Here is a 9,832-nt window from a genome sequence, read left to right on the forward strand (position 1 = left end):
ACTTTAAAATACATCAAAAGTAATAGTAACTAATAGCTGCCTCACCTTGGGTCTCTGTTTGAAATTTTGTCAATTAAAAGACCCCAACCTGAAGACCTGAGGGCTCTCACAGGCACATAAGATAATAGCACATCTGATGAATAAGGAGCAGGATTTCACTCTAAGTGGAATCAAAATACTTCAGCACATGCACTTTCTTTAAAAATATTTGAGATTTTATAAAATGTATTTCTTCATTTCCTGGGAATAGAATGACATTCAAGAGGCTTGTGACTTGCAATTACTTTTACTTTCAACTTGCCACACCTGATCGGTGATATTCATCAAGCACAGAAAAACAGAAGTGAAATTCCCAATAATTCACAATGGGATCCCTTGTTATCTATAATCATGTAATCATATCCCCTACAATAATGTCAATTGAGAAACTCAGTTCAGTCTTACACGCTGAACAATTTAATCTTGAGTTGAAGCACCTTCAAAGAACACATGGAGAGACAAGAAAAGCATGCTACATATCTGATGAAACAAAGAGAGATCAACTCTAGTTTGGTTTATAAAATGTTTATTCATGTTAACATAGTTGATACATAGGGATTCAAACAGTTCCACAAGGCATTTAGGGACTACGACTGAATGAATAGTAAAACAATAGTGGTCCAAATCTCTAATGAAAATCACTGGACAGACTAACAAAGCACCCTCTCATTGGGTGTGTACAAACCTGCATTAAAATGACTGAACTTGACACTTGGACTTGTGTGTGTTACAGCATTTGTTCCCATTCCAGTGTAATATCTCAAAACACATGCATGACAGATTTTTTTTCCTCCCATTATAATGATCCCTGCATTTGGTCAGACGGATCCCACCATTTCCCCATTACCCCAAACAGGCATGCTTTAGTGAAAGAGTGGCATCACAACCAGGGCAGAAAGTGAGGATTTAACCAATTGGCACTATTGGCTGTATTGTAGTTTTTGTTGCCAGCATGTAAAGTGCACTAGCTTTCCCTGCAGTATGAATTACTGTTTGTATTTGAACCTCAGCTGCTGTAACCGTACCACAAAACTGTGTAGAGACAGACACACTAAAAAGGTGATGGGGCAACTAGTTTTTGTATCACATTTCTCATTGAAAAAATATCAACAACCCTCTCATTTGATGGGATTAATGTTTCCAGTTGTTCAATCAGAGGGGCAAACATTGTAATGCCTCTAAATTGAGCTAGGAGTCCAAGATCACGTCAAGCTAGCAATCACTTTTCTACAGCTGAAACTGCACAAATGAGAAGGCCAGGATGAAACACAAATCATAGGAATGGAAGGCTTCTCTTTTCAACCACTTGTCCAAATCTACAGTGTGAAAATCATTTTTTTAAATATATTTACTCACACAACTCTTTTCAGCAATGGGTTTCATTGGTAGAATGTTTGAGTGGAGCGATAAGGAATGAAGGATGTGTAAAAAGTTTTTTTCCTTTTCTTGTTTTCTGAGATGACCCAAAATGTTGAGGGCTTCTGTCTTCTAATTCTCATTCTCGCCACCCTCTCCTGCTTCTCCACCATCACCCTCCTCAGCAGCATTATCCGATGTCCATAACTGGAAGGCAAACAAACATTTGTTTAACATTAAAGGAAATACATGAAGATTTCAAGACTTACTTTGATTGAAATTAGCATTTATATTGTTAAAAATCCTCCCTCTGTGTGCCCTGTTGGGAGAGGCGAAACTCACTGTCAGGTTGTCTCTGAGGAGCTGCATGATTAGGGTGCTGTCTTTGTACGACTCCTCATTCAGCTGGTCGAGCTCAGCAATGGCATCATCAAATGCCTGAAAGAAAAAAAAGAAGACATCAAGGCTTGACACAAAGTATAACTGTGGCTGGAAGAAAAATCAAGTTACTGCCTTTATGGACTTTGATTTACTTGGTGTGATTTGCTTCAACAGCCTTTAATGCGGCTGAAATAAACATGGAAGCAAGCAGTTGGTCCATAGATTATCAGCTTGCATGTAAAAGTGCACACACAGATTGTGTGTAATGTAAATGGGCGTAGTCTCCCAATGTCACCCGACTGTTTCTGATACAGGTTTTTAAAGCAGATCGGCTGGCGCGGTCAAATTGGAAGTGGGATGGGCTTTGAGTCTTCGCGCCACTCTATACGACAGGTCGCCTGTCAGTCACGCAAGCTTAGCTGTACCTCTTATTGGGCAAACGTAAGATGTTTACAACTTCTAAACCAATACAGTGTGCACTGATAGTGAAATTAGCAAATGAGACTGAAGATGTTTTTGTACCAGGGTGTAAATCTTTTTTTTCTGCTATGAAAACAGCTGTTTTTTTTTGGCTTAGTGTGTATGTGACTACTGGTGCCTCCAAAGCCAGCCTCAAGTGGACACTCAAGAAACAGCAGATTTTGGTTTTGATTGCTCAAAAAACTGTTTCTTAAGGCTTGGAAAGCATAGTGAATTCAATGTTGCAATTAAGATCAATGCTGATCAACTTATAAACACAGTGTAATCAGAATTTGCTGGATCACCCTGTCAAAAGATTGACTGAGCAGTTGAAAGTGAGAAAATAATTTTAGTACGACAGACCTTTTTAGCCAGATCGCATGCTTTTTCTGGGGAGTTGAGGATCTCATAGTAGAAGACAGAGAAGTTGAGGGCCAGGCCCAAGCGGATGGGATGTGTTGGGTCCATGTCACATTGGCTGATTTTCAGTGCTTCCTCGTATGCTTGCTGCGAGTCCTCAATGATCTCTGCAAACCGAAACAGGGCAAAATATAAAGTTACAAGACATATAAAATGTACACCACTTGCAATATCAAACTATAAACTGAACATTTTGCAGATCAAAAACTTTTTGGAATACAGCAGCAATAAAGCCGTGAAATAAAAATAAAAACACTAAATGCAGACAGCAGAAAGAATGACTTTGTTTTGATTATCTGTTAGCTTGTTTAACATTAGGGTCACAATGACAAACATACGAACAAAAGACTTTAAATTATTTTTAGATTAGCATGTGATACTTTATGGTGATGAGGAAACTGAGCTGGCAGGGATAATATTTCTTCAAGATTCATTTATCTGTATGGGCCAACCGGAGGCCCTTACAATGAGCTGCCATACATTCCTGTTTGACTTTCCAGTGTGATGGGCCCCTGTGGTCACACAACTATGACGCACTGGTCTACTTAACATCATTTCCAGCTCCTAACCTCGGGACACAATCTGACACATTCCTAGCTGAAGTGTGAAGGGGCTGAGATTCAAAGCTGTTAGAGTAAACCAGCATTTACTAAAGTTTTTCTCGTTTTTTAAAGAAGGTGTGTGTCAGGGACAAAGTCTTTACAAGCAATATAAAAACAGGGTAAAACTGTAGCTTACTTGTCTTTTTATCTCCGCTGGCAACCTCAGCAAGGTATCTATAGTAATCCCCCTTCATCTTAAGATAGAAGACTTTGCTCTCAGAATTTGAGGCGTTTTCAATTAAATGCTTATCCAGCAGATTCTGTAAAGAGAGAGAAAATGTCAGTTAATTTCATGCACTGAATTGATAAACAATTTAAATGGAAAAAAAAAAAAGAGACTGCAAGCAAGCGTATGTGAAGGATCACTTGAAAGCATGAACAGGAACAGTCCTCATTCCCACCCCAATGCATGGCATACCACTAAACACGAGAGAGGCACACCCACTCCGCTCCCCCTGAAGCCCCACACCACCAGAGAGCACTCTCACTTTACTTAGACCATGTTCACATGTAGCCAGGTATCTGGGAAACCACATATACTTTTATATGTCACACTTATCAGCAGATATACCTGGTATATGTGGATGAAAGTATTTTAAAAAACAAATGAGGGGGGATATTTGTTTTTGAATATATCTGGCTACATGTTTACAAGGCCTTAAAGTGGTTGTTATATCACAGGTAGTTGGAACATTTCTGCTGCAGCAGGATTGAAGGACCTGCACTTAACTAGTGCCACTGTCAGGTATGGCTGAAGTCAGTCCAAAACAGTCTTCAACCAGGCCAGGCCTCTGGTGTGTGTCCAGCCATGTTCTGTCCTAGATTAGCTTCTGTTCAAAAAAGCCTTCTCCTCCCTTCAGCACTGTGTAAAAGAATACAACTTTCTGTTGACTTTCTGTTTACTGTAATAGAAAACAACACGTGCTCTTCTAAACTCAAAAAAGGGAGGACACACTTACTTAACATAAACCCATCCATGCAGCCACCCCCATCATCTACTGACATTATGATTGGTTCGGCCTAGGGCTGCAGCTATTGAATATTTTAGTATTCGAGTATTCTACTGAAAATCCCATCGATTAATCGAGTAATCGGATAAAATACATTTTTGTTTAGTTAAAGAGCAGTTATTTTTCAAATGAAAATTTTTCTCTTTAAGAAACAGAATTTTCTGATACAGCATGTCGAGCACTTGCTTTGGTAGCTCCAAAATTTGTAAACACACTTTGACACATTTTTTGTGCCTTGTACATCTCATCAACTGTTGCGGACCCAAATGGCACCCGTTTCGTAGAATGACCCATTAGTCTCCAAACTCCAGAAAAGAAGCTAGATTTGTTGCTAGTTGCTATTTTGTATAAGAGGTGGCTTGAGGGGTCTGAAAACTCTCTTAATATGGCCTCAGCTCAATTTGATATACCACTCTTTGATCTTTTTTAAACTTGAACGATTCCTCGAGGTGGAGAAAATTACTCGAGTAATTTTTGTAATCGAGTACCTCAAATCATTCGAGGAATCGTTTCAGCTCTAGTTTGGCCAAAACACCCACATGTCTCAGATGCAAAGCTGGACACTGCATTATGAACTATGACTAGCCCCACTTCTTGTGTGTTCATGCAATGCTTAGAGGCTTTCTGGATTGTAGTATGACTGCACGGCTTTGCATTTTTGTTGGATATTTGACAAGGTTTTAATTTAGAATCTAAAATGAAAAAATACAATGCAACATCAAGCCGGAAAACAGACTCAATGCCTTGGTTGTAAATGTTCAGTCTGCCTTATCTTGATCTGAAGAAGAGTAAATTGTCTCGATCTGCTTAACAGACACTCTGTCTTGTCTACAAGCCTTAGATCAACATGAAGTGTTGAGAGTGGCACCAAAACATCTGCAAGCCTCTGCTACTTTTCAACCGGGACTTGCTTTCAGCTGAGATGCAAGTTTACAGAGCAGGAAATAAAGACGTAGAAACACACTTACAGCTTTCTTGTCTTCCACATTCCTGCACCTCTGCTTTTTGTGGGTGCAAGACTAGCCTGCATGGCTGAAGCAGACATGCTAAGGCATGAGGTCTGTATCACCCTCCTCTGTTGACAGGTCCTCAGTCAGCACTCATTAGCAGAGATACTGAAAGCTGAGTCACGGCCGTGCAAGTGCATACTCTCAGGAACACAGATGGTGAATGGCCCCTGTCTTTTTAATGACAGCATTTATGAGAAACTATCTCAGAGTCACAGCCTTCAACCAGATCTCCTCTAATCCATCATAAAGGCAGGGTGTAAAACATAAAGCATCTATTTGAAATCTTACAATAGGTGAAAGCAGTATTCAGGAGGTACCCAGTCATGTGAAGAGTACTGTATGAGAAGGCATTTGGATGATCTGTCAAAAGCACTGCCTAACTGAAATCAATAACTTGCTCTGCAGTACCGTATCATTTACTGGTCATCCATGCAAACTTTGCCTCAGGGACAGTTTAAAAGTTTGTGCATATAAACTATATCAGGCTTCTGTCTGACAGATGGTACTGCACGGAAGTAGAGCACAACACTGCTTTAAAGAGCACAGAGTAAACAGCCGCAGTTTCCTGTGCATGTCCCAGGCTTGCCCTGTCACTCTCCACCAATTCAGATACACCTTGCTGGTCTCGTAGTGGCGGTACCCTTCCTGTCGCTTCACAACCCTTGTAAGGTTTTGAGCCCATTGTTCTAGATACAGATTCCCAAAAGGCATGAGCAGTGGGTGGCTATATACTACTTCATTGTCCTCTCTGGTTATAGAGACCATGTGTATACAACTAGGAAGCTCACAGGAAACAGGGTAGATGCTGTTTGACACAATTTTATTCTGAAATGATTCCCCCTTACCCTAAATTTGTGAGTGGGAGTTTCATGAACACAGATGACTGAAAACGCTGGCTCAATGAAGATGTGTTAACCTTAAGATTGAGCATGTGTGGCTCCTGACAAGCTTTAAGGCTTATTCTCATATAAACTACATGGTTTTCTCTTGATAGGCTGCATGTGACAGCCATCCCCTTCATGAAGAGAGAGTATTCATGAAATCTCTACACATGACTGGAAATCATGGCTGAACTGCGTTGAATTTTAATAACAAAATGAAAGAGAGGTCTATTCTTAGTCTGCTTTTTCAGTAAAACGAGACAGCATGGGACAATACTGCACTGTAAAAAAGGGCACTTTACCAAAACGTTTTCACAAATCTCTTCCAGCTCCTTCTCCACCTTCTCCTTATATTCCTTAACCGTCTGCTGCTTCTTCTCACAACTCTCGGACTTCAATCCGATGCTGGACATCACCCTCCATGCAGACCGCCTTGCCCCAACCACATTTTTATAGGCGACAGACAGCAGGTTCCTCTCCTCGTTTGACAGCTCGCCTCCACTCTCTGTAACTCCCTTCATGGACTCCGCCATGTCGTCGTAGCGCTCAGCCTGCTCTGCAAGCTTGGCCATGGTAATAAGACTCTGTCTATCCTGGGCTTGCATGTTGTTGGGGATTGGAGATTAGGAATCCGGGGAAATGTGACAGTCGAAGACTGTAAAGTCGCAGAGATTGGAGCAAGGGATGGGCGGCGTAATTCCCAACAGTACCGCGATGAGCTGCGAACAAAATTTGAAAAAAAATGAACACCAATAAACTGTGAGAAAAGTTATCATCTTTAACGCTTAGAAATATACACAAGTCAGTTACATGCAGGACTGGATGGTGGCAATACAGACCTGATCAAAATCTTATGACCAGTTGAAAAATTGCTAGAATTTACCTTTTGCACAATTGAATCTTAATGATGTTTTAAGTAGAGCTACAATATACAAAAGCAAGAAGGGGAGTGTGACAAAAAGCACTTTAAAAAAGTAATTTATTAAAAACAACAAGTTAACTGAAATAGACTGTTTATCAGCTGATTAAAGTTTAAGTCCATTGCTTAAAAAAAAAAAAATGCTCCAAACCAGAACAAAAATTTTCTCAGTAGGACTCAGGAATGAGTAGCTCCACCGTTCTTGATAATCACTTCAGAATTTTGTTTGAGCATGCTTGGTGTGAGTGTTTCCAGGAAGCTTTTGGGAACATTGCTCCAAGTGGTGAAGATGGCTTCACGAAGGGCATCAATTGTCTGGAACTGATGGTCATTTTTATAAACTTCCCTCTCCATCCATCCCCAAATGTTCTGATTTAAATCAGGGGAACACGCGGGATGGTCCAAAAGAGTGATGTTATTTTCCCTGAGGAAGTCCTTCGTCAAGCCAGCATTGTGAACTGCAGCGTTGTCCTGTTGAAAAATCCAGCTGTTACCACACAGACCAGGGCCCTTAGTCATGAAGGATACCCACTGCACGTAACCAGCCGCCATTTGACCACCCTGCACAACCTGAAGCTCCAGTTTTCACTGAATGAAAAAGCCCCAGATCATGATGGACCCCCTCCACTGTGCCAGGTAGAAAACATCTCAGGTGGATCTCCTTGTCATGCCAGTAACGTTGGAAGCCATTTGGACCGTCAGAATTGTTATTTATTATTTTTATTAAAACTTCTTTCCACCTTTCAATGTCCCATGTTTGATGCTCCCTGGCAAAGTCTAAACGGGCAGTTGTGTGGTGTTGAAGAAGACGAGGACTTTGAATTTGTTATTTATTTATTCATTTATTTTTTTGAAACCCCTTTTCCCGCAGATGCCGTCTGATGGTTATTGTGCTGCAGTCCGCACCAGCAAGGGGAATGATTTGAGTCGAGGACCGCCCTGTGTCTTCACGGACAGCCAATCGGATCCTCCGGCTCAGCGCAGGTGTAATTTTTTGGGTCTACCACTTGACTTTTTTGTTCCGTAATGCTCTGGATCTTTCAAAAAATGTAGAGTGTCTGTCTTACTGCGTCCAACCTCAGCAGCAAAGTCATGCTGCGAGAGGCCTTGCTTATGCAGCTCGACGATCAGACCAAGTTAAAGAAGAGACAGCTTCTTAGCTTTAGCCATCAGGAGGGCATGATCGTGTGAATGCCTGACAGAAAATGGAAATTTTGTGCAGATTTTGGCTTTAATAGCCTGTGGTCTTAAACTTTTATCAGGTGATAAACAACATATTTCAGTTTTTTTTTAATTCCGAGTTCCAGATGTTTTTGTCGCACTCCCATTTCTTGCTTTTGCATATTGTAGCTCTACGTAAAACCTCATTCAGATCCAAATGTTCAAAAGGAAAATTCTAAACAAAATTCAACTGGGCTTGAGATTTAGATCAGGTCTGTATCCAAAGAAACATATCTCATACAACATCAAACGGAAAAACGGTTTCCTGGCGCATAAACCGATTTAATACATCCTGCATTTACATTATCTTATTCGGTACGATTAACACTGACGTACAAAATGTCGGATACCTCACTATGTCAAGATATTTCAACTCGATGTCAACTACCGTTTTTTAGGAACGTCTGGTGGTTTCGCGCAATGAAAGTAGAGCTCTGCTGAAAAGCCCGTAACACTCGACACCAACCCGCCACAAAGCTGTCTGGAGCAGCTAGCCAGCGAATTAGCAAAGCTAGCTGGCGTTGGCTGCATCGGCCACTCCTTTCAATAAAAAGTCACGTTACCGATTTCATATTAATCATTACACGAACGGCATCTCGTCAGTGCAAGAATTAGTTTTCACGTGTAAAGAACTGAAAACAGAAACAAAATAGGTATACTTACTGACCCAGTGACGCCCAAATTTAGTCCACAAATTGGTGAGATTTGAACGGTTGGTCAGAATGGCAAAGAACAGAAGTAGCGGCAGTGAAAACACAACGAAACATGCTTATTGGGGGCGGGTCGACTATTTGTCAACTCTCCAATTACAAATCGGAATTTCGTTTGATTGGCAGACAACTTTCACAACGGTAGCCAGTAAACGTTTATGGAAGGAGAAGGGGCGGGTCTACGGGCATAGTTTGACCGACTGAAACACTGCAGCGGTTGGGGCCACGGGGTTTCTTCCAATGAGAGCAAGGAATGAATACGTCATTGCATTGCTACCATGATGCTCATCCAATCACTCCCCTCTACAAGCCCCGATAGCACTGTAGGCGGGTGTGGCACCTACTCTGGTTAGATATGTATCTGTCTTAAGCTTGTTGTAAATGATTTACTGGCGAGCCCCTTGACCAGTTTCTCATAGAAAACAATTCACAGGAACAAAAGAAGAACAATGCATTTTTTTGATATACAAATAATCTCTGAATAGGCAAAGCCCGGGACTTGTAAATGCTACAGACCCCAAATAGCTGCCCCAAAACCGCATACGATTTTATAGCAAGTATCAAAGTTGCACATCAGTACAACACTCAGGTTAAATCAGTTTAACAGAGCCCTACCTTTTCCACTAATATGTCAATACATGCAACATCATCATTCCTATGGGGAATATTTTATGGAGGGACGCAAGGAGTGTTTTCTAACATATATTTTTCCTTTAAGCTTAAAGCTCAAAATATATGACCTAACCTCTTTTCAGTTCACATTGTGGTTCACTACAGAAAGGGTACATAGAGGTCTCAGTATGACAATAGTGGAACTCTGTCAT

The 9,832-nt window shown here is 41.0% G+C and overlaps 1 protein-coding gene across 3 annotated transcripts; it reads right to left on the reverse strand.

Annotated features, from left to right (window-relative positions):
- Positions 1-548: 548 nt before the first annotated feature.
- On the reverse strand, positions 549-9,095 carry LOC141806285 (14-3-3 protein zeta-like). 3 transcript variants are annotated; one of them, XM_074691709.1, is made up of 6 exons: positions 8,962-9,095; positions 6,461-6,877; positions 3,394-3,517; positions 2,599-2,762; positions 1,738-1,833; positions 549-1,602 (listed from the first exon to the last, which is right to left on the reverse strand). In XM_074691709.1, exons 2-6 carry the CDS (start codon positions 6,761-6,763, stop codon positions 1,528-1,530), a joined length of 762 nt encoding a protein of 253 aa, XP_074547810.1. In that variant the 5' UTR covers positions 6,764-6,877; positions 8,962-9,095; the 3' UTR covers positions 549-1,527. The 3 variants fall into 3 exon arrangements, with proteins under 3 accessions (XP_074547810.1, XP_074547811.1, XP_074547812.1); XM_074691710.1 differs by having other exon boundaries at positions 8,966-9,090; XM_074691711.1 differs by lacking the exon at positions 8,962-9,095 and adding an exon at positions 8,687-8,705.
- Between the last annotated feature and the right edge of the window lie 737 nt (positions 9,096-9,832).

Source organism: Halichoeres trimaculatus, unplaced genomic scaffold (genome assembly GCF_033239565.1).
Source record: "Halichoeres trimaculatus isolate MK-OKI-2021-1 unplaced genomic scaffold, fHalTri1.1 fHalTri1_scaffold_17, whole genome shotgun sequence".
In the NCBI taxonomy this organism is placed as follows: domain Eukaryota; kingdom Metazoa; phylum Chordata; class Actinopteri; order Labriformes; family Labridae; genus Halichoeres; species Halichoeres trimaculatus.